This window comes from Haematobia irritans, chromosome 3 (assembly GCF_050003625.1).
Source record: "Haematobia irritans isolate KBUSLIRL chromosome 3, ASM5000362v1, whole genome shotgun sequence".
Taxonomy (NCBI): domain Eukaryota; kingdom Metazoa; phylum Arthropoda; class Insecta; order Diptera; family Muscidae; genus Haematobia; species Haematobia irritans.
This window is the reverse complement of record NC_134399.1, coordinates 184,374,344-184,401,027: the sequence shown is the minus strand read 5'-3', so window position 1 is coordinate 184,401,027 and position 26,684 is coordinate 184,374,344. Positions and strand designations below refer to the sequence as shown.

Below are 26,684 nucleotides of genomic sequence, written 5' to 3'. Positions count from 1 at the left end.
CTACACTCCTGAGTCTAATCGACTGTCGGCTGAGTTGACAGCGACCGGTGAACCGTCTCCGTGGAAAGACTCAAAAGTCCGCTGGCAAAGTAATGGCCTCTGTTTTTTGGGATGCGCATGGAATAATTTTTATCGGTTATCTTGAGAAGGGAAAAACCATCAACAGTGACTATTATATGGCGTTATTGGAGCGTTTGAAGGTCGAAATCGGCCCCATATGAAGAAGAAAAAAGTGTTGTCCCACCAAGACAACGCATCGTGCCACAAGTCATCGAGAACGATGGCAAAAATTCATGAATTGGGCTTCGAATTGCTTCCCCACCCACCGTATTCTCCAGATCTGGCCCCAGCGACTTTTTCTTGTTCTCAGACCTCAAAAGGATGCTCGTAGGGAAAAAATTTGGCTGCAATGAAGAGGTGATCGCCGAAACTGAGGCCTATTTTGAGGCAAAACCGAAGGAGTACTACCAAAATTGTATCAAAAAATTGTAAGGTCGTTATAATCGTTGTATCGCTCTTGAATGAAACTATGTTTTCTTTGTTAGACCGGGGACTTATCAGCCAACCTGTTAAATATATACATTTTCAGGAAGCTGTATAACTTTAAATATGGATTTAATAAAATTATAATTACGATACAGATCTTATTGATCGAATTTTCATTCTCTATTTGAGATATATTACCAAATTTATTTATGTAAAAATAAATATAAATTTAAAAATTTAAATTGTAAAAAATACTTCATAATAGATTTTTTTCTTATTTTCCAATTAGGTGTAAAATTTTCTAAATAAGCCTTATATATTTTTAATTTTTTAACTCAAACTAAACTAATTAATAACTCTGTTATTTTGGACATATCAATAACGTTTTTCTATATTTTAAGAAAACAAAATTTGCCTTGTTGCAAAATTCAAAGGTTCGAGTTCCATATTTAACGAAATATCTCAAGCTATAATTATGAACATTTTTTAATTCTACTAATATCTTGCAAAACTATTAATGACATTATATTTCCCTTTCCGACCTTATCAATCGTCCTCATATTTATTTAGTATTGATATTGATTTTATGGATACATTAATGCGACAATGTTTTCTGCATTGATTTAATTGTGATTGTATTTACATCATTCGAATGAAGGACAATGTTTACCGACCCTTCTTTAGAGTCCAATAATACATTTGAGAAATCTCCAACTGAAAGCTATTCGTAGTCATTGTATCCATGAGTCACAATTTCCCTGGTGATGTGTTTATGTGTTGTAATTGTATGTGTTTGTAAAGTTTACAAATACAGTGATTCAATTCATAAATCTGAAACACTTTCAGTTACAAAAATGTTTTAAACTTTAAATGTTTAAAACTTTGTTTTAAACAAAAAAATGTGTTTTTGATTAAATCAGGAAACTAATTGATCTGTTTAATTTTTTAAATTGTAATTTCTTAAATTACGAAAATTACATGGAATTTTTTGGGCACAAGGACGAATTGTGAATTTGGAAGATATCGGATCAAATTTTGTGATAGTTCCTTACCCACCAAAAAATTTGGAAGTTCCTCGAAAGGCACAACTTTAAAAGCACTTTCAGAAGATGCACTCCCAATGATGTTCTGTATTTTAACTACAAAGGAAGTTCTTTTAATTCACACTTTTTTTCATACTTTTAATGGGTAATTTAAACTTTTTTTGTTGCAAATAGGTTAAAAACAGAGTAAGAATTAATAAAATGGTTCAAATTATTTAAATTTTGTCCAAAAAAATGCTAAATCCAATCTGAAACAAGTAAGGAAAGTCTAAAGTCGGGCGGGGCCGACTATATTATACCCAGCACCACTTTATAGATCTAAATTTTCGATACCATATCACATCCGTCAAATGTGTTGGGGGCTATATATAAAGGTTTGTCCCAAATACATACATTTAAATATCACTCTGGACAGAATTTGATAGACTTCTACAAAATCTATAGACTCAAAATTTAAGTCGGCTAATGTACTAGGGTGGAACACAATGTTAGTAAAAAAATATGGGAAACATTTAAATGTGAAGCAATTTTAAGGAAACTTCGCAAAAGTTTATTTATGATTTATCGCTCGATATATATGTATTAGAAGTTTAGGAAAATTAGAGTCATTTTTACAATTTTTCGACTAAGCTGTGGCGATTTTACAAGGAAAATGTTGGTATTTTGACCATTTTTGTCGATATCAGAAAAACATATATATGGGAGCTATATCTAAATCTGAACCGATTTCAACCAAATTGGGCACGCATAGCTACAATGCTAATTCTACTCCCTGTGCAAAATTACAACTAAATCGGAGTTAAAAACTCGCCTCTGTGGTCATATGAATGTAAATCGGGCGAAAGCTATGTATGGGAGCTATATCTAAATCTGAACCGATTTCAACCAAATTTGACACGCGTAGCTACAATGCCAATTCTACTTCCTGTGCAAAATTTCAATTAAATCGGAGTAAAAGATTGGCCACTGTGGTCATATGAGTGTAAATCGGGCGAACGATATATATGGGAGCTATATCTAAATCTGAACCGATTTCAATAAAATTTGGCACACTTGACTACACTACTAATTGTACTCCTAGTGCAAAATTTCAACCAAATTCTGGCTTCTGGGACCGTATTAGTCCATATCGGGCGAACGATATATATGGGAGCTATGTCTAAATCTGAACCGATTTTAATAAAATTTGGCACACTTGACTATAGTATCAATTGTTCTTCTTGTGCAAAATTTTAAGCAAATTAAGGTAAAACTCTTGCTTCTGGGGCCATATAAGTCCATATCGGGCGAAATATATATATGGGAGCTATATCTAAATCTGAACCGAAAAAATCAATAGGGTTCTATTTTGAGCCAAAACACATACTTGTGTCAAATTTGAAGTCGATTGGACTAAAACTGCAACCTAGACTTTGATTAGAAAAATGTGTTCACGGACAGACGGACATGGCTATATCAACTCAGGAGCCCACCCTGAGCATTTTTGCCAAAGACACCATGTGTCTATCTCGTCTCCTTCTGGGTGTTGCAAACTTATGCACTAACTTATAATACCCTGTTCCAGGGTGGCGCATGGTATAAAAATTATGAATTTTTGAAAATATTTGTGGTCAAACGTTTCTGACAAGCGTTAAAATATGCAGAAAAAAAAACAAAATAAAAACGATGTTTAACATAAAAAAACTAATTTTTTAGAAAAATTTTAACAAAAAAACTTGCAGCTGGTGAAATTTGAACCAGAATTTATTATTTTTTCATTCATAACAATAAAGAACATCTCCGGAAGTAGTTACAATGTTAAGACGTGGTGTCATAAATATTAGGTTCATATCACAAACAGTTCAATACACGTTTTGATGCATCGTGTTCAATGGCGTTTGTGGTTGAGTATCCTAAGGCGTTCTGTTATGATGCCAACAGACCCAGGTTCAACCCCCGGTGGAAGCGAAAAAGTTTTTCAATTTGTAAAAATTAGATAATAAGAAAGTAAAAGTGTAACAAAAAATACTGATAATAATAAAAAGTGAAATTGGAAAACAAATTTTTGTTTTTTAGTTTCTTTTAAATTTCATCACCCAAATGAACTTCCAAGGCACCACTTCTAATGCAATGCAAAGGATCCAAAATTTAGCCCGTGTAAAATTCATTGGAGGTGATCCAAGTTTGCACTACTTCCGGATCACAATTTGGGGATCCAAACTACTTTTTTGTAAGCTATTTTTTGCTGGGTAATAGCTATTGTGAAATATTTTTTTTTTCTTAATTGCGAAGGCATCTAACTTCAGTTTGTGAGCTGTGAAAACGATCCACTATAGAACGATATATACCTACTAGAAAAATTTACAAAAATATATACAGTGAAAAGTTATTCGATGCAACCTTTAATATATCTCCGTAAAATAACTTCTAGTGAAGTGAAATTTTCGAATGTACATTTTAATGTAATCACAGAATTTTGAAATTTGTTTGCTGGGAACATAGGCTTCGGACTCAAACGTTTGAAAAACTATAAAAGTCGGTTAATTTCAATTAAAGGTCCAGAATTATTTAATTAAAAAAATAATAAATAAATAAAATAAAATTTAACAAAAATTTAATAAACATAATTATAAAGCTATGTACAAACTTGAAATATTCTAAGATTACTGCATTTTTAAGTTTTTAATTCTATTACAATCCCTCTACTTGACCTGAATAAATTTCCTATAAATGCGATTTAACATAAAATAGACTTCATGTAAATTATTTAATTACTTTAATGTTTTTAGTTAAAAAAAAAAATGTGAAGAATTAAATGCTGGCGGTATTTTATTTATCTATTGAATTATAGTTGTTAATGGTTTCATATTCTCAACAGTCGGACAGCCAACTGCAAGTACTTACTATTCTATCCTGTTTTCCCTCATTGCTTTTAGAAAGCAAAAACAAAAAAAAAAACATTTACAAATTTTTTATTAGAGTTCATTTTCATATGCACTATGGAAACTTACCGGATATACCATCATATGTCCACCATTCCTCCCAACTTGCTTTGATTCCTGTAAAATGTATAGAAAAGGAAAGAAAGGAAATTTGTGAAAAACAGAACATAAATTATTGCAATGTTTTCTACGTAAAATTGTATAGAAATGTATGGAGTAGTTGTGGCGAATGGATGATTCGGATGAAGGGTTCTATGTTGGATATATAAATGTTTGTTTTTTTTCGTGTTTTTTTTCAGTTTTACACAATCAATACTCTGACTCCATAAAGTCTCTTCGAATTGCAACGATGACTACTGTCTGACATTATGGCGCCGGGTTAAGAATACCAAATAGACACAAAGTCATTCGATTTCTTTTTTTTTTTTGGATTATTATTGTTTTGGCTTTTGTCTTCAGAAGAATGGCTAAGAATTGTAAATGGGGATAATGGTTTATATGGAGTTGATGTTCCCCCAATATTTTGGCAATAGTTTTGGAAGCTATTTTCTCTTCTTTTTCACTTTGTAGAAAATTGGCTACGAATTAAATTAATTTTCGGAAATCATATATGAAATTTAAGCTTTTAGTCGCCTGTTTTTACTCTAAAGCAATATGTTGTAAAGGTGGAAATAAACTGCTCAGAGTGGAAATATGTCTACTGGATACTGCGTACTTCAACAAGTATATACAGAAATAAGTTCGGCCGGGCCGAATCTTAAATATCCACCACCATGAATCAAATATAATGGTTTCCTTTGAAAACTCTTCGTCGGTGCGTGTATTTTGATAATAAATGTAGGATTTCAGGGTGTTTGATGTTTGATATTCTCCCAAGCAGATAAATTCAACCAGTACACATCCCGAAGATAAATTTAAAGATTCTACCTATGAAGACTAGATCAGATTCTGGATTTATAAGAACCAATTTTGTTTGAATTTTAGAGAAATCGTAAACATATCGTGTAAATGATGAAAAAAAGCCTTGATTTGAAATCTTAAATCTGTAGATTTTTCCCGACATTATTGAAATGATAACGAGGAGTAAAATCTGGAAATTTTACTTTTAGTTTCAAACAATTTTTATGATCAGTGATCCTGCTATACCCTTAAGAAGTGAAATCGATCGATTGATCAATGTCTTACATAATGGACCGGTAGATATAAATGCGATACAAATTTTTGAGGGTTTAAAATACCAGTATATTTATATTTTCAGGCAAAGTGGATAAAAACTACAGATTCTAGCTGCCAAAGAAATAAATCCGGGAGGTAGGTCTATATGGGGGCTATACCAAAATATGGACCAATACTCAAAAGATTCGACACACAGAATAATGTTCCTCAAATACCTCTAGAATTCCAATTTCAGACAAATTGGGTAAAAACTTCGAATTCTAGAAGCCCAAAAATAAAATCGGGCAATCAGTCATAAGGGGGCTATACCAAAACTTGGACCTAACGGACCATTTTCGACACACCTCCTTATGGTCGTAAAATACCTCTAGATTTCTAATTTCTGGCAAATTGAATAAAAACTACGGATTCTATAAGTCGAAGAAGTAAATTTGGGAGATCGGTCTTTATGGGGGCTACATCGAAACATGGACCGATACATACCATTTGCTGTATTTGTGGTCCTAAAATACCTCTAGATTTCCAATTTTAGGCAAATCGAATAAAAACTACTTCTAGAAGCTCAAGAACCCAAATCGGGGGATCGGTTTATATGGGAGCTATATCAAAACCTGGACCTACACTCCCCATTTTCGACATTTGGATAAAAACTACGGATTCTATAAGTCGAAGAAGTAAATTTGGGAGATCGTTCCATATGGGAGCTACATCGAAATATGGACCGAGACATACCATTTTCTGCATTTGTGGTCCTAAAATACATCGCGATTTCCAATTTGAGGCAAATCGAGTAAAAACTACGGTTTCAAGAAGCTCAAAGGCCTTAAAATAAATCTAGAGTTTCAATTTCAAGCACTTTGGATAGAAAATACAGTTTCTAGAAGCTCAAGAAGTATAATTGGGAAATCGGTGTATATGGGGACTATACCAAACCGTGGTGCGATATATCCCACTTTCGGCACACCTATTTCTGGTCATAAAATAACTCTAGATTTCAAATCGGGTACTAAATACAGTTTCTAGCTGCCCAAGAAATAAAATCTGGAGATCGGTCTATATGGGGGCTGTACGAAAACATGGACCGATACGAACCATTTTCGACTCACCTCTTTATATTCCCAAAATACCTCTAGATTTCCAATTGTAGGTAAATCGAGTAAAAACTACGGTTTCAAGAAGCTCAAGACGTCAAATCGGGGGATCGGTTTATATGGGAGATATATCAAAACCGCGACCGATACTCCCTATTTTCGACACACCTATTTGTGGTCTTAAAATAAATCTAGATTTTCAATTTCAAGCACTTTGGATAGAAAATACAGTTTCTAGAAACCCAAGAAGTAAAGTCGGGAGATCGGTCCATATGGGGACTATACCGAACCATGAAGCGATATATCCCATTTTCGGCACACCTATTTCTGGTTATAAAATACATCTAGATTTCAAATTTCAGGCAAATCGGTTAGTAAATACAGTTTCTAGCTGCCCAAGAAATAAAATCTGGAGATCGGTCTATATGGGGGCTGTACGAAAACATGGACCGATACGAACCATTTTCGACTCGCCTCTTTATGGTCCCAAAATACCTCTAGATTTCCAATTTTAGGCAAATTGGGTTGTAAATACAGTTTCTAGACGCCCAAGAAGTAAAATAGCGAGATCGGTCTATATGGGTTCTATACCAAAACATCGACCGATACACCCCATTTTCGACACACCAATGTTTGGTCCTAAAATACCTCCAGATTGCTAATTTCAGGCAAATTGGATAAAAAATGCAGTTTCTAGACGCCCAAGAAGAAAAATCCGGAAATCGGTCTATATGGGGGCTATACTAAAACATGGACCGATAGGCATCATTTTCGGCACACTCTATGATGGTCGTAATATACATCTAGATTTCCAATTTCAGGCAAATTGCATAAAAACTGCGTTTTTTAAAAGCCCAAGATCCCAAATCGGGAGGTCGGTTTATATGGGGACTATATCAAAACTTGGACCGATATAGCCCATCTTCGAACTTGACCTACCTGCAAACAAAACACGAATCTGTGCCAAATTTCAGGACGATAGCGGCATTATTGAAGGCTGTAGCGTGATTACAACAGGCAGACAGACGGACATGCTTATATCGTCCTATAATTTCTCCCTGATCAAGAATATATATACTTTATATAGTCGGAAATCGATATTTCGATGTGTTACAAACGGAATGACAATCTTATTATACCCCCATCACTATTCTATGGTGGTGGGTATAAAGAGATGAATTATTTTAGTATTCAAAAAAAATATTTTTTAGATATATGTTCGGACATTTATTTTAGACAAATGTGAAGGTATGTCGTTAATAATATCGCTAATTATGAAATAGCAGTATCTGCCAAATTGGCTTATTGACATAGCATTTTGACCGCTTACAGGATTAAATTCTTTTCATGCAATTGTGCATACCTAAATAGCAACGTGACTGATCTAACTGGTCGATAGACTCATGTTGTCGTTAACGTCCTGAATCGACACTGTGCTAATGGTGTAGACCTTAACGTTCATATGGCCCCAAAGAAAGAAGTCGTAATATGTTAAATCGCAAGATCTCGGTGGTTTTCGGTTTCTAACTTCAAAGCGAAAGGTTTCCAGTTCAACGCTTGAATCTGCATTTTATTTGTATACACACCACCAGATGATGTTGATGGGTGTATAGTAAATTTGTTCTTCTGTTTGTAATACATCAATATATCGATTTCCGAATTTTTATTTAAATTAGGAGATTAATCTTTGAAATTTGCATCCCTTTGTTAAATTCGCATGTCTTTGTGCGAAAGAAAAATATTTTTGTTTTAAAGAAATATTCTCTTAAATAACTGATATATTGAAACTTTGGGAAAATATAAAAACTTCTATTATAAGCTTATACTTATTTTACGGGATGCTTGGTTTAAAGTTTTTTTTTGAAATTAAAGAAAGAAAAACAATTTTTACTAAGAATTTTACTAATTGCACAAGGGATGAATGTCTCTCTCATCAATGAGTGCTAGGGTGAAACCACTTAGAGAAAATTTGAATACATCAGACCATTCATTACCGTTGAGAGGACATAAACCATCATGGACAAACTTATTTGTGTTTGGTCGAAACTGGTATTGGACCCATGACTTTTTGTGTGCTGCCATGAAGTAGCTGTTATAATTTTGAATTTTATTTTTTATACCCTCCACCATAGGATGGGGGTATATTAACTTTGTCATTCCGTTTGTAACACATCGAAATATTGCTCTAAGACCCCATAAAGTATATATATTCTGGGTCGTGGTGAAATTCTGAGTCGATCTGAGCATGTCCGTCCGTCTGTTGAAATCACGCTAACTTCCGAACGAAACAAGCTATCGACTTGAAACTTGGCACCAGTAGTTGTTATTGATGTAGGTCGGATGGTATTGCAAATGGGCCATATCGGTCAACTTTTACGTATAGCCCCCATATAAACCGACCCCCAAATTTGGCTTTCGGAGCCTCTAAGAGAAACAAATTTCATCCAATCCGGCTGAAATTTGGTACATGGTGTTAGTATATGGTCTCTAACAACCATGCAAAAATTGGTCCATATCGGTCCACTTTTACGTATAGCCCCCATATAAAAGGACCCCCAAATTTGGCTTGCAATTGCTCTAAGAGAAGCAAATTTCATCCGATCCGGCTGAAATTTGGTACATGGTGTTAGTATATGGTTTCTAACAACCATGCAAAAATTGGTCCATATCGGTCACTTTTCCGTATAGCCCCCATATAAACGGACCCCCAAATTTGGCTTGCGATTGCTCTAAAAGAAGCAAATTTCATCCGATCAGGTTGAAATTTGGTACATGGTGTTAGTAAATGGTCTCTAACAACCGTGCAAAAATTGGTCCATAATTATATATAGCCCCCATATAAACCGATCCCCCGATTTGGCTTGCGGAGCCTCTAAAGAAGCAAATTTCATCCGATCCGGTTGAAATTTGCAACGTGGTGTTAGTATAAGGCCCCTAACAACCATGCCAAAATTTGTCCATATCGGTCTATAGTTATATATAGCCGATCCCCAATCACACAAAATTGGCCAAAAATAATCTACCAAAATTTTATTTTTATAGAAAACATTGTCAAAATGTTATTTCTATAGAAAATTTTGTCAAAATTTTATTTCTATAGAAAATTTTCACAAAATTTTATTTCTATAGAAAATTTTGACAAAATTTTATTTCTATAGAAAATTTTGTCAAAATTTTATTTCTATAGAAAATTTTTTTCCAAATTTTACTTCTATAGAAAATGTTGTCAAAATTTTATTTTGTCAAAATTTTATTTCTATAGAAACTTTAAACTAAATTATATACGTATTTAATCGGCCTTTTTAAGTTTAATATATACCACGTATGGACTAAATAATTGGTATATATTACGGTGTTAGGAAGTTTTAAGATACCTTGCCATCGGCTTCAGTAGAAGTTTCTACGCAATCCATGGTGCAGGGTACATAAGTTTCGGCCTGGCCGAACTTACGGTCGTATATACTTGTTTATTTTTAATTTTATAGAACCTATAGCTAAAGATATATAGCTCCCTAAAAACTCCTTCAATTGAAAGGAGCAGCATATTTGACTAGGAATCATTACAAAAATCCTTAATGGAAGTGCACAATGTTTGGACCCAATATAACTTTTTGGTAGATACACTTCCAATAAACTAAATCGTGCAATTGTCAAAGAAAAATATTTGACGATTTTTCTTTGACAATTGTCAAAGAAATAGTCAAATGTCAAAGAAAAAATTGCTTCAAATGTGATAGCTACACACAAAAAAAAATTCACGAAAATTTTTCCAATTAAAATTTTAATTGAGTTTTAAAAAATATTCAATTAAAAATTTAATTGATTCAACAAATTTTTTAATTGAAACAAAAATCGATCACAAAAATAATAGTATCAATTAATTTTTTAATTGGACCAATTAACTTTTTAATTGACCTTCAATTAATTTTTTAATTGATACTATCATTTCTGTGATTGAAGACAATTCAATTAAAAATTAATTGGATCAATGAATTTCGTGATTGAATCAGAAAAATTTTTTTGTGTGTACGGAGATACCGGGTGAGGTAAAATAATATATCTTCCCAGAAAAAAGGGAAGCCCCACATTACTGCTCTACTGGGAAGGTAAAACAGTAATATGGCTGCCGAATCGAATCAGAATCAATTAAGTTTACATGGGGTTGTCATAAGGTGGAAGTCATCTTTTTAATCATCCATTGCATTGGAACATTTCACATAAGACGAGAATCTTCAAATATTTTTCGCAAAATTTCTATTATTTTATTTGTCCTTACTCGGTTTAATACCCAATTCCAAAAAATTAAAATTGCTGCAAAAGCTGCATAAACCAAAAGAAATTTGTTTACATCACATGAAATGAAGATTAAGTTCTAGAGCATTTTTGGATGTACTTTAAATGTAATAAGTTATGAATAATGTCCAAAATTGTTTGGTGGGTTGCTTATAAATGTAATTCTGTATTTCTTTTAAAATTAAAAATATTGATATGTTAGTTTGCAGATTTCCTTTTTATGATTTTATCTACCACAATACAGTCATTTATGTGCACACTTGAAAGTATAATCCCCACACAGAAAAAAATTTCACGAAAATTTTTCCAATTAAAATCTTAATTGAGTTTTAAAAAATATTCAATTAAAAATTTAATTGATTCAACAAATTTTTTAATTGAAATAAAAATCAATCACACAAATTAATAGTATCAATTAAATATTTAATTGGATCAATTAATTTTTTAATTGACTGTCAATTAATTTTTTAATTGATACTATCAATTCTGTGATTGAAGACATTTCAATTAAAAAATTAATTGGATCAATTAATTTCGTGATTGAATCAGAAAAAAATTTTTTTGTGTGCACTTGGAGAAATGATAACAATGAAATGTGCCCATAGGACAAATACTGCCGTATGCCCCTCAACGGAATGCCACAATATTTTCCAACTCATGTCTAAGATTTTGCAATTGCTGGGGTAATTTTACGCCCCCTTTGTTCCAAAGCTAACAAGTCTGAGTAATGGAACAACTATTCAAAAGCTTAGTGTAACTAAAACACAAGTCATTCATTCATTCCATTCGTATAAAAACAGCCACTAACACAAATCAATGGAGTCATTTATTTGTGACAGATGTTTATCAGCGTTTAAAGATGAATGCCATTGAAGACAAAACGATCTATTGTCTTCGCCTTCTACTCAAAGAGCAGTATGGCAATTTGACAAAACATTAAACAAAAGAGCACATAGTACCACACACACTCACACACATTCATAGCGAGGGGGGACATGAAAACGTATCCTTATGTCAATGACTATGTTAGGGGTGTGTTATATGTGATGCCATTGAGCCACTATCAATTGACGAGTCAAATTGAAAATATTGTCTCATATTACAGTTGGTGTATTAAGAAGGGTAGGCAATTAAAAAGCTTTTTATACTCACATCCATAGGATGGAACGATATAATAAGTTTGCCATTCCTTTTGTAACACATCAATATATTGATTTCCGACCTATAAAGTATTTACAATCTATATCAGGGACAAATTCGATTTAACAATGTTCGTAAGCCTTTCCGTCTTTTTGTTGAAATCTCGCTTCAGACTTCAATAATACAGGCATCGTTGAGAAATTTAGTACTCATTGCTTTTTATAACCCGCACCACACTGTGGAACAGGTTAGTACATATGTTTACAACACTCACAAGAGACTAGATAGAACATGTTGTCCTAGGCACTATTGCTCAGGGTCGGCCCCTGAGCAGAGATGGTCTGTATCAAACTTTTTTAGGTTTGCGACTGTCGCAAAGTTGTAAACGTCGTAAACGTCACATACGTGTCGTAAATGTAGGAAAAGTAACAAAAGTCGCAAACTCAAAATACTTCAGTCGCGTCAGCTAGGCAGCAAATTCGATGATATCCAAGACGATGGTATGTGCGAAGAGAAGGTTTTAGTCCCCACATTTTCCCTATTGCCTTTTGCACGAGTACAGGGTAACCGTGGATTTTCTCGTCCTTTCTTAGCTTTAAGTTCAGTCTCCTGTCCAATATAACCCCAAGGTATTTTGCACACTCACCAACGGGAATTTCGATACCACGTAAGAAAATAGGCTTGACGGTGGAAAAACTTTCACAAATTTCTGCAGAAACTCACAGCGAATGCTGTCATGCTATATTAAAAATGTTCAGGATTTCTTCTATTCAAAATTAGGTTTTCAACAGTAGGTTTACGACTTTTGCGACATACGTATTATACCGTCGCAAATGTATGTCGCAAAAGTCACAGTTTGTGACAGGCCAACCCTGCCCCTGAGTCGTTCTAGCCGCTTGTCCGTCCGTATGTCTATCGTAATTTTAGTCCAATCGACTTCAAATTTGGCATAAATAAGTGTTTTTTTAGGTCAGAGTAGAACCCTATTGATTTTGGAAGAAATCGGTTTAAATCGAGATATAGCTCCCATATATATCTTTCGCCCAATATGCACTTTTATGGCCCCAGAAGCCAGAGTTTCACCCTCATTTTGCACAAGGAGTACAATTGACAGTATCGTAATGTTTGCCAAATTTGGTAGAAATATGTTCAGATTTAGATAGCTCCCATATATATATCTTTCACCCGATTTACACTCATATGACCGCAGGGGCCACCGTTTTACTCCGATTTATGTAAATTTTTGCACAAGCAGTAGAATTAATGTTCTTACTACGCGTGCCAAATTTTGTTGAAATCGGTTCAGATTGAGATATACACGGATGAAAAAGACTGTTTTTCATATGTTTGGCTATAAACATTATATGTTTGGAACACAAATTTTTAAACACAATATTTTTGAGTGCAAGCATATAATGTTCATAAACTAGCATAACATGTTTGGGACATATATGTTAATATGTTAGAACATATTATGTTTGGGACATAAAATGTTTGTAAATATAATATGCTTGGATGCAAACATATATTAATTTAGAAATAGCCTATAAACATATATGTGTTTAGTAGCTTGGAGCGCTATTTAACAGGGAGCGATATTGAATTAAGTTGGTGGTTGTTGCTTGTTATTACAAAATTAACATTTTATTTTTCCTTGGGCAATTGATCAGCTACTTCTTTGATCCTTACAAACTGTGTGGTCCGCTGTTCGAATCCCCGTCCGGCAAAAGGTAAAATTAAAATAAAAAATCATACAATTGAATAATTTCTTCTACAATGTTTGTATTACAGAAAAAGGTGCTAAGAACTAAAAATTCTCGTGGAAGTGAGAAAGATGTGGGGGAATATACAATTGGGCAGAAACAAAATTTTGAGCATTCAGGTCGAAAACCTATGTTGTTAGCACCTATATTACCTGCTTATTTTCATAATTCATTATGATTGTAAATATATAAATAAATAAATAAAATTTTGAGCACAATATTGTTTGGGAGAATTTTTTTTAAGCATATAATATTTTTGGGTGCAAAATGCTTCCAAACATATTATATGTTCACATAATAACATATTGTTTTTTGGAAGACAACATTATTGAATTTGGATGCAAAAATACAAAATGTTTGGAACTTAGACTACCCAAACATATATTGTTTAGACCAATATGATTTCAAACATATTATATATTGGAAGAGATCAAACATATAAATGTTTGGGCAATACCCAAAAATGTATATGCTTGAAGCAAAATATGTTTGGGAGTATATGTTACAGAAGCGATTTTTTGTGAGCGTGTAGCTCCCATATATATCTATCACCCGATTTAGACTTATATGACCCCAGAGGCCACAGTTTTACTCCGACTTACGAAAAAATTTTGGCTTGCCGAACCTGTAGGAGCATCAAATTTCATCCGGTCAGGTTGCAATTTGGTAACAGCCATGCAAAAATTGGTCCATACCTGTCCATAATTATATAGAGCCTCGAAATAAACCTATTCCCAGATTTGACTTGCGGAGACTCTTGAAGGAACAAATTTCCTCCGAAGCGAGTGAAATTTGGTACATAGTGTTAGTATATGGCCTCTAGCAAACATGCAAAAATTGATCCATATGAGTCTATAATTATATATAGCCCTCCTACACCCTCAAAAAAAAATCGCTTCTCTAACATATGCTCCAAACATATTTTGCAGGAAGCACATATATTATTGGATACTGCCGAAACATTAATATGTTTGTTTTATGTGAGCATATTATATGTTTGGAAGCATTTTGAGTCCAAAAATAGTATATGCTTGGAAGAATTCCTCAAAGAATATTGTGCACATTCCCTCACATAATTTTCACTTCCACGAAATTTTTGAGTTCTTCGCATCTCTTTCTGTAATACAAATATACTGTTTTTTTTAATGTCTATTCTCTTGGTTCCGAATGTCTATTCTCTTTATTCCGAATACTCATTCTAATATTCAAATTAAATGAAACCGTTTTCCGAAACAACATACAAGCGGTTTCACAGAAATTGCTCTCATTTCATTCTCTCGCTGTGTTATGTTGATATCTTTTTATTCAACCCTCCCGGTTTCCATCTCTATTTCTTTCTCTATACTAACTAACTCTCTCTCTCTCTCTGTCGCTCTCTGAATAAAGTATCACAACATATATATGTTTACTCGAAATTTGTAAATTTATATATGTTTACATTCACACATACTATTTTTATGAAACATTCATGCCCCAAACATAATATATTCTAACATATTAACATATGTGTCCCAAACATTTTGTGTTAGTATAGGAACATTACATGTTTGCCCTTAAATATATTGTGTTTAAAAATTGTGCCCGAAACACATTTTGTTTATATCGGAATATATGAAAAACATATTTTTCTAACAGTGTATAAATTGACCCTCTGATTTAATTCCCTTCTGTCCATATCGTTCAATAATTATATATAACCCCAATATTTTTAGATTCTCAGATTTGATTTTCCGCGCTTCCTGCAGGTGAAAATTTCATCCGATCCGGTTGAAATTTGGCCCTCTACTTACCGTGTAAATGGATTCAATATGTTCATATTTTTTCATAGGGCTGCATAATTAGCTTATATAGGCATTTAATCTGTAATCTGTAACCCAAGTAATTTGATTGTGGATTTTTTTATATAGAGAAAACAACTCGTTGTGTTAAGCATTACATTATTATTAAAGGCAAAACATTTGAAACATGGGTTAGAACGCCGTAAAAGACAATTTTTACGTCCTGTTCCTGAAAAGAGGCCTGGTATGTGGTTTCAGCTGGACGTAGCTACTGTCCATATTGCTCGGGACACAATTAAACATTTAAATCAAATTTTTGGAGAGCGAATAATTTCCAGAAATTCGGAAATTATTTGCCTAGCGCGATCGCCAGATTTGGCAGTACACGACAATTATCTTTGGGTTTGTATGAAGGAGCGAGTATATGTCAATAAGCCAGAAAAAATCTTTGAAATCAAGGCAAACGTTATTGCCTTTCTACAGCCACGAGTTTTGAAAGGTGTTATGGAAAATACTTTATAAAGAACCCATCAGTGCGAAAGAGAAAACGGTGGTCATTTTAGAGACATCATTTTCAATACTAAGTGTAAAAAATAGGGTTTGTCTATCTGGAAGAAAAAATAAAAACAATTAATAACCCTGTATTAAAGCAAAATGAATCCTTTAAACCCCTAAAGCCTGTAATTTTCTTTATATTCATTAATTTTGACTAAAGACATATTATTGATATGAGAAATATTACTTTTCAGAGTGTACAAAGTTCTTATTAAGTTGTCTTATATAGATGTTAACGTTGAATTCTAGTTTAAAAATCTTGCTGTGCACTTTAAATTTAATAAAATACCATACTATTTATAGTTGCGTTCTATTATTGACTCTTATACAGGTTATTAAAAGTATTTAGTTAAATTATTCACCAAGCTACTCTTCCCACGTATTCTCATTGAAATAATCATTAGGAGATTGTTTTATGCATATACACGCTTGTAAGCTAGTATCACTTACAAACTGTTTGAACGGGTGTGTGATAAAGAGAGTGCGATAGTGAGAGAGGGAGGGAGGGAGAGTAAATAACTCATATAGTACGCACTAGTATGTGTCTATGGGTGTGTTCTGCCATGTTTTCAGGTGCGTGACATGCAAAGGTGTTTGATCTCTAAATTGAATTTTCATTTTCAGTATCCTACTGTGTATTTTATTCTTTGTTTGTTTGTGTATTTGTTTAAGGATGTATGAAGTTTATGTTTATTTGGGAGTGTTTTCAATTTTTATTATGTTTTTATGTGTTTGCTTATATTGTTATTAGCTATTGTTTTTAAGGCCACATTTAGGCTATGTTTATTCTCACATATTTATTTGCATTGTTATGAAGCCCATTGTATTTTATTCTTGTTATTGTGTACATAAATGGCATATTTGTAGAACATTTTTAGAAATCCTTTCCTAAGTTGGAAACATAGGAGATTTAAAATTGCATTTGTTTAATAAAAGAATTTATGTTATGCAAGAAGTAGTTTGTTTTTATTGAAAGCAATCAAAGTACTTAAGAAAAATTTATTTATATAAATACTAGAAAATGAAAAAATAATCAAACGTCCATTACAATATCTACAGCGCCTGCACAGAAAAAAAATTGTGGAGCGCAAATTAGTAGAGCGGAATTGACAAGAGATGGATTAGTTTGAGATACCACCATAGAATGATAATGGGTTTGTAATTCCGTTTGTAACTTATCGAAATAGCATAAAACTATATAAAGTATATATACACTCTTAGTCAGAGTAAAATTCTGTCTGTCCATTGTAACCACGCTACAGCCTTTAATAATAAAGCTATCGTGCTGAAATTTGGCACCAACTCTTTACAGCTTTTTGTGTGTAGAGGCAATTCAAGTTCGTAGATAGGTTATTTTGGTCCACGTTTCGATATACCCACATATAAAGCGATCTACCGACGTGACTTTTTGAGCATATAGATGTCATTTCATTTGTTTGAAATTGGAAATTTAAAGCATTTTGAGGCTACGTTGTGGAGTCTGGGTCGGGAGTTGGAGTCTTAAAAATTTTGCCCGACTCTGGGAAAGGAAATGAAATGCGTTGCAATTATAGTCAAACGCTCCAATGATGGGGATTATTTTGTGTTTAATAAAATTTTATACTAAAAGATGGGCTGAATAGATCCATTTTAGTGCCCACCAATAAAAAGTTCTATATGAACATTATAAGTATCGATTTTAATTTTATTTATTATACCCTGCGCCACACTGTGGAACAGGGTATTATAAGTTAGTGCATATGTTTGCAACACCCAGAAGGAGACGAGATAGACACATGGTGTCTTTGGCAAAAATGCTCAGGGTGGGCTCTTGAGTCGATATAGCGATGTCCGTCTGTCCGTGAACACATTTTTGTAATCAAAGTCTAGGTCGCAGTTTTAGTCCAATCGACTTCAAATTTGGCACAAGTATGTGTTTTGGCTCAGAATAGATCCCTATTGATTTTGGAAGAAATCGGTTCAGATTTAGATATAGCTCCCATATATATAACTCACCCGATATGGACTTATATGGCCCCAGAAGCCAGAGTTTTACCCTAATTTGCTTAAAATTTTGCACAAGAAGAACAATTAGTACTATAGTTAAGTGTGCCAAATTTTATTGAAATCGGTTCAGATTTAGATATAGCTACCATATATATCGTTCGCCCGATTTACACTCATATGACCACAGAGGCCAATTTTTTGCTCCGACTTAATTGAAATTTTGCACAGGGAGTAGAATTAGCATTGTAGCTATGCGTGCCAAATTTGGTTGAAATCGGTTCAGATTTAGATATAGCTACAATATATAGCATTCGGCCGATGTACACTCATATGACCACAGAGGCCAATTTTTTTGCTCCGAGTTAGTTGAAATTTTGCACAGGGAGTAGAATTAGCATTGTAGCTATGCGTGCCAAATTTGGTTGAAATCGGTTCAGATTTAGATATATCTCCCATATATAGCTTTCGCCCGATTTACACTCATATGACCACAGAGGCCAATTTTTAACTCCGATTTAGTTGAAATTTTGCACAGGGAGTAAATTTAGCATTGTAGCTATGCGTGCCAAATTTTGTTGAAATCGGTTCAGATTTAGATATAGCTCCCATATATATGTTTTTCCGATTTCGATAAAAATGGTCAAAATACCAACATTTTCCTTGTAAAATCACCACTTCTTAGTCGAAAAGTTCTAAAAACTTCTAATACATATATATCGAACGATAAATCATAAATAAACTTTTGCGAAGTTTCCTTAAAATTGCTTCAGATTTAAATGTTTCCCATAATTTATTTACTAACATTGTGTTCCACCCTAGTGCATTAGCCGACTTAAATTTTGAGTCTATAGATTTTGTAGAAGTCTATCAAATTCTATACAGATCGAGTGATATTTCAATGTATGTATTTCGGACAAACCTTTATATATACCCCCCAACATATTTGACGGATGTGATATGGTATCGAAAATTTAGATATACAAAGTGGTGCAGGGTATAATATGGTCGGCCCCTCCCGACGTTAGACTTTCCTTACTTGTTTTGTTTATTTTTTTTTTTTTTTTGCATATATTCAAGATATGTTCGGAAGTTTGCCAGAAAGATATTCTATTTTACATACTACTATATTAAATTTTTACTATGAAACTGTAAAATGTATTTTATTAAAGACTTAAAGTCAGAAATGAATAGTGCTTGATATAAACGAAATGGATTGTGTTTATGGTTCCAAAGTAATGTTTCCATTGAAGTTATAAACATTTTGTGAAATTTTCGAAGAAATTCAAAAAACTCTAACAAAAGAAAACCGTTTTCGGTAAACGTTTTCCAAACGTTTTTTTTTTTCTTTGCGTGTATATATTTGTTATTAATTATTATTCTATTTATCGCTATTGTAAGTTTGAGTCATTGAGTATGGAGGCGTTTGTTTAATTTGTAATTTATACAAAATGAAAGTTGATCAGAAAACATATCAATAAGCCTATTCAGAAAAAATACTGGATGATGTAATTTTATTAATTAAATACACATATCAGAAATCGAAACCTATCATATGACCTATATACTTTTTTTTGGTAAATAGACGCTTTTCTACTGTCATCATTTCCCAAAATATTTTCCATCCCCTTTATTTAATCCACAACAAATAAAAACAAAAAAAAATAAAACTAAATACATCAATAAATAACAGATAAATAGTTCCCCCACATTTACACTCACAATTGTCGAATAGAAGAAATCTTCCTAGAACATAATTTTCCATACAGTTAACATTGGAAATTTACTGGAATCACATCATCCCATGTATAGCACAATCTTAAATGCCGGAAATAAATTGAATGACTTGGTAGATATAAACTAAGCTATTAGGTTGACAATCAATTTTTGCTTCTTGTTCATATTAGAACTGTGGACCTTGCTAGACTATAGACCACCATTTGATTTGGCCATCAGATTCATTCCCCCATGTTACAACCATTGCCTGCTGTTCTAACTACCAGCAACTCCGTCAGGCAATTTTCAAACTCCCGAAAATTGAAGCAATAGCAATTGTTTGTTCCTTGGATGGTAGCCGTTTTGGCATCAGTTTTTATGATAGCCAAGATTGTTTGTTTGTTTTCTTTGCAGTCACTTAGTCGCCAATTTAATAGCGCATCGAGCCATTGCTATGACATAAAATAGATAGAGAGAGAGAGAGTACAATTGGTGTCGATGAAATAAGAAGAAGTGATACATGGGAGAAGGTGCCATACGTAAAGTGAAAAAATAGAGAGTTTGAAAATTGAGTTGTTCGCTGGTAGGGAAGTTTTTCCTGTTGGTTTTTCGGAGGGATTCAGTGGAATACCAGGAAAGTGGAGTGACAGAATCTTAAATTAACATGGTTAAGAGATGTAATAGTGTGACCCAAAAATCACTGTTTTGCTGGAGTTTATTGCTTAGTAGATGAAACATAAAGAGTTTTGAAAAATGTGGTCGTAGACTCTCCCAAAATGGCCAAACCACCCCAATCAATCTGGGAATTTGAGTATTATAATTGGTCTTATTTTGGGAAACACAATCTACATATATGGAAAATAAAAACATGTAAGTAAAGTCTAAAGTCGAGCGGGGCCAACTATATTACACCCTTCACCCCTACGTAGGCCAAAATTTGTGTTACCATCTCAACTACTTCACATTTGCTGGAAGCTATATAAAGGAGACAATTTTTTTACTTCTACAAAACCTCTAGAATTAAAATTTAAATCGGCTAACGCTATCCAGTCAACTGGAGGAAACTTTCATTGAAAATGGGTCTAAAATGTGTAACAGTCTACCATATTTCCCCAACTCTGGTGTACGTATATATGGGGGCTATATATAATCTGAACCGATAAGACGAAAATATATGGGAGCTATATTTAAATCTGAATCGATTTTGGCCATATTTGGCACATACAATAATATCGTTAAAAGTACCGCTTGTGCAAAATTTGAAGTAAGTCAGGCCAAAGCTCTGGCCTTTGAGACCATATAAGTTCAAATCGGGCGAAAGATATATATGTGAGCTATATCTAAATCTGAATCGATTTTAACAAAATTTGACACACTTAACGATACTATTACCCCTTATGCAAAATTTGAAGCAAACCACGACAAAACTCTGGCTTTTGTGACCATATAAGTTCAAATCGGACGAAAGATATATATGGGAGCTATTTCTAAATTTGAACCGATTTCAATCAAATTTACCAAGCATTGGTAGAATGTCAATTCTACCCTCTGTGCAAAATTTCACGTAGATCGGTAGTAAACTTTGGCCTCTGTGGTCATATGAGTCTAAATTGGACGAAATATATATATGGGAGCTTTATTTAAATCTGAACCGATTTGGCTGATATTTTGCAAGATTTTCGACATTCATAAAATATTTGGATGTACGGTATTTCAAGAAAATCGGTTGATAAACACGCTAACTATAACCAAATCGGTTATAAATATATATGGCGGCTATATCTAAATCTGAACCGTTTTTTCCGAAACCAATAGCGATTGTCAACTTTGGTGTCACGTGCACACCTCTACTTCAAAGGTATTTTATTGATTGACTATCTGCAAAAGAGTAAAACAATAAATTCAGAGAACTATTGCAACCTTTTCGATCAATTAAATGTACAAATTCGAGAAAGACGTCCTGGCTTACAACACAAAAAAATAAAATAAAAACGCACCAGCGCACAAGAGTGTTTTAATGGCTAAAATCAACGAATTAAAGTACGAGTTGCTTGACCACCCACCTTATTCTCCTGATTTAGCTCCCAGTGACTTTTACTTGTTCCCAAATCTAAAAAAATTCCTTGCTGGCAAGCGTTTTACCTCAAATGAAGATGCAGTTACAGTTGTAAACCACTATTTTGAAGACCTTGAGGAAAACTATTTTAATCAAGGGATGGAATTGCTAGAAAAGCGTTGGACTAAGTGTATTGAAGTTTCAGGAGATTATATTGAAAAATAAAAACATTTTTGAAAACCTAACTATTCTCTTTCATTGATAGGCTAAGAAGTTTCCGATTCGCCCTCGTATATTTATCACCGATTGCCGTATTTTCTTAAAATTTCGGTCAGCCAAATGTTTTGTGGCTTTCGTAAAATATGCAAAATATCAGCCAAATGGGTTCAGATTTAGATATAGCTCCCATATATATCTTTCGTCCGATTTTAACTTATATGGCCTCAAAAGCCATAAAAATAATGTGTAAATACCATTTTATAAATTCTTGCTTTGTTTTAATCTATTTGAAACAAATTACCCATTAAAACTATGAAAAAAGCGAGTCATAAAAAATTTAATTAAAAGAACTTCCAGTGTAGTTTTAATAAAGAACATTTTTGGAAGTGTTTTTAAAATTGTGTCCATGGAACAAATTCCAAGTTTTTTGCTGAGGGGTCCATACCAAAATATGGACCGATACAAATGATAGTCGGTTCTATGTTTCTAATTTCAGACAGTTCGGATAAAAGCTACGTTTTTTGGATGCTCAAATCGTCCCCTCAAGTCGGAGGACAGTTTATTTGAGAGCTATCTCAAAACCTGGACAGATATAGCCCATCATCGAACTTGAGCTGCCAACAAGCAAAAAAACGAATCTGTGCCAAGTTTCAACACTATAGTGTCCTTATTGAAGGATGTAGCGTGATTACAACAGATAAAGGGTGGTTAAATTGTAGGGGCCGATGTTGAATGTGAACCACACCTAAACGCCAAGTTTTCTTCCGAATTTTATTTGACATTTCTCTATATTGCAGGATGAGATAATTCGGCACATTAATGGCATAGAACCTCCAGTATGCCTCAGCGTCATCGAAAATTTGGACCATCGGATGAAAGTGTGCCACCGAGGTCGCGGCGCCCATTTGGCCGATATTTTGTTCCATACATAATTGAGTAATACCAATATGTCATAACAAAATAAAATTACAATAGACAGATAGATAGACGGAAATGGACATGTAGTCTTCAAACTTCTCCCTGATCAAGAATATATATACTTTATATAGTTAGAAATAAATAGTTCAATGTGTTACAAAAGGAATGAAATATTTTTATTAACGGATCCTCTATAGGATATTTTATCGCTGTTGCATATTTTTCTTTAGATGGTTGAACGTAATTGTGAAATTTAATAACAAATTTATTAAAATTCTATGTAATATATTCTCAAATAAATATATTTGGTATTAGAATTTCCTAAATGTTTCATGCCATCCTCCTTAAATTATGCGGCATTTCCCGCGGCAATAACAATTGTCGAAGTGTTTGTTGAATTTTTATTTTTCCACACTCTATTTCTGCCCTGTTACAGGAAACAAAAACGAAAAAAAAAACCAAATCAAATCCAAGAAATAACTTCAGTCATTCAAGGAATAATATTTTCTGGGTTAGCTTACTTCCGGTTCCATTCAAAATTGGTTTCCAACTCTATTCTATGACAACTATCGCCTTCGTCGTCTGCAAAAAGAATTTGTTGGCTCATAATAACTCACATAAATTTCGAAATTTTCTTTAAGGTTCTCATTCACTTTGGAGGTTTTATTATCGTCGTTGTTATGGCACCATGACACAAGAGCAATGTTCTCCGTTATGCTACATAACCCATAGTCTGGGAGTTTTCTTCTATCGATGCTAAAGTGAGTTAAGTTTTGACAAAGATTGGTGAACTTAAAAATTGCTTTTTGTGGGGATAAATGGCGCCAGACATTGTGGCATCTGTAAAAGTGCCATCATCATCATCACCAACAGCAAAACAAGGCAGACAGTAGCGAGTCAACTGAATGCAAGCAAACAACTAAACAGACAAATCGCAATTTGCCCCCCTCTCCACCATTTCCGGTTGGATATTTTGAGACTTGGGGTTGGTGATTTCTTTGTAAGCTCTTAATGTTAAATGGGAAAACATCCTTTGGTTTATATTTTAATGCTATTTCATCGATTAGTTACACGATGTTAATTCTCGTCTATGATTTGAGGGAGAAAGCTAGCTAGACGTTGGCATTGTAAATTTCGTTTTCATTTTATAGGAATTTGTTTAACGCATAGTTAAACTAATCTGTTAACAAAACTGTTATTCTTGTGTATTTAACCAAAATTCGGTCAAGTTTAAAATGGTGTAACATCCCAGTCAGAAATTCCTGATGGTTTTAAATATTGAGCGTTGTAACAGCGTTGGAAGCTAACGTTGAAACAACGCTTGCTAAACAAATTAATTGACGGTTTTTAAAAAATACATTTACCCCAACATTATCGTTGTAAATGCATGTTCCAACAATATTTAATGGTTTTTAATGAGTAATGTAGGTATTATTGTTGATATGAATTTATTTAGAATAGGATAATATTCCTTTTTCGTATAAATTGAATGTGTACACTAAAAAAAACAGTTAACCCACCAGTATTGTAGGCAATTGTAGAAAGTTTTAACTAAATCATCAAATCAAACGCCGACATCATGCCGATATCACAAATATAAGTAAATATTTTTCGACTAATTCGAGAATTTTTTTAGACATAATTTCTTTTTTTCTTTCATGTTGTTAAGGATAATTTCGTGGTTTGAAGGAAAAGATTGGAAGTTAAAATTGCAAGAATGTTCTTTTGGCGAATTTGGGTAAAATGTACAAATTTTAAGAAACTCGGAAGTATTTTCTGTGATATACGAACATTTGTATATAACGTTTTTCCTCAGTTTAGTTCGTTTAACCACCGCACTATGACCCGATTTTGAGACAAAAGCTACAAAAATGCACCTATCGCTTTAAAATTTGGAACACATGTTGTGCATAACGTCAGAAGAGCTCATAAAATTTTTAAGATAGATCCGCACATAGATACGTTAATATTTATACTGTGCACTAGACTGTGGTTTTGTATTCAATGTCCAGGTCGCAATTTTAGACCAATTGAATTTAAATTTGGCAAACATATGAGTATTGAAACATTGAGTCAGGATAGAGCCCCATTGATTTTGGAGGAAATCGGTTCCTCGAGTCGTATCTGTTATTTGTGTTTCTTCCATTTTTGTTTGGCTCTAGCGAAAATATTACATGTTTTCTAAATTATTGATGCCATGCAAGCTTACTTTGTACTCCTCGAAAATTTGGAATACGACACCAAAGGAATTTCGACCGTTTTGCAGTCAAAATGTTACGAGTGATTTTTTTTTTTTTTTTAGAAACACTGACTGTTTTTATACCTGTGGGTGTAAAGCGGAATTAAATAAGAACACGATTAAGTACACGAGTAAAACAAAACGATCTTTATTCAAGGAGGTTTACAAAAGGAGTGATTTAACAAGATCAAAAAGAATAAGACAAAAGTACAAAGAGGAGAATAGTATTGGGATTGTAATAGAGGGGAATAAGGTGATCAGATTCTTACAAACCCTGCCGCAATCCAAATACTATTTGATTCAATATTCATCAAATAACATTTTACAAAAAATTTCATGTTTCTGTTTACATAAACATTTAGTAAACAAATCAGCTATGTTTTCTGCTGTGGTAACATATTCGATCTGGATCTCTTTGGCATCGAATTTTTCCCTTATATAGTGGTACCGAATGTCGATGTGTTTACTACGTTTGTGAGCCACTGGATTTTCGACAAGAAACTGTGCACCTTGGTTGTCACACTTCAGAATTGTTGGTCCACGAACATAGTCATCCATACTCATTTCTTTCAGCAAACTTCTAACGTACACCACTTCTTTGGTACCTTGGCACATAGCCACGTATTCGGCTTCCATAGAGCTCAGAGATACTTGTTTTTGTTTTTGGGATTCCCAAGCTATGGGACCACCCGCCATAAATAGCACAAATCCGCTATACGACCGTCTGTCGCTCACGTCTGACCCCCAGTCAGCATCTGTGTATGAAACCAAACCATTATTATTTTTATCATAAGATAACATACCTTTAGGTTTCGATTTGAGGTATCGAAGAACATGCTTAGCTGCCGTAAAATGTTCTCTCTCAGGGTGACTACAGAACTGAGATAGCTTTGACACCACATGGCATATGTCGGGGCGAGAATACACCGACAAATAATTTAATGCTCCGACTAATGATTGGTAGTTAGCTGCATCGTGTCCACTGCAATCCTCTTTCGAACATTTTTCAAGTACCAATCCATTTGCGAGAGGAGTATTTGCTGGCTTACATTCGCTCATGTTCCACTTGGCCAGTAAATCTCTTACATACTTCTCTTGATGTATTCGGATTTTTCCTCTCAATCCATCTCTCTCGATTTCAAGTACCAAGTAATACTTAGCAGGCCCTCTGTCAACTGCGTCTACATATTTGTTTAATTCTTGGACAATTCTCTTCATCATATTTTCCGATGAGCACGACAACAAAATGTCGTCCACATAAACGGCGAGCAAAACCAATTCGCCATCTATTTTGTTTACATACAGGC

The 26,684-nt window shown here is 33.6% G+C and overlaps 1 protein-coding gene across 1 annotated transcript in view; it reads right to left on the bottom strand.

The window, feature by feature from the left end:
* The window catches only part of CARPA (Carbonic anhydrase-related protein A), a 111,397-nt gene that overhangs the window by 37,412 nt on the left and 47,301 nt on the right, over nt 1-26,684 (bottom strand). The window contains exon 2 of the mRNA XM_075300198.1: nt 4,520-4,567. Coding sequence (XP_075156313.1) covers nt 4,520-4,567 — 48 coding nt within the window. The remainder of the gene's footprint in view (nt 1-4,519; nt 4,568-26,684) is intronic.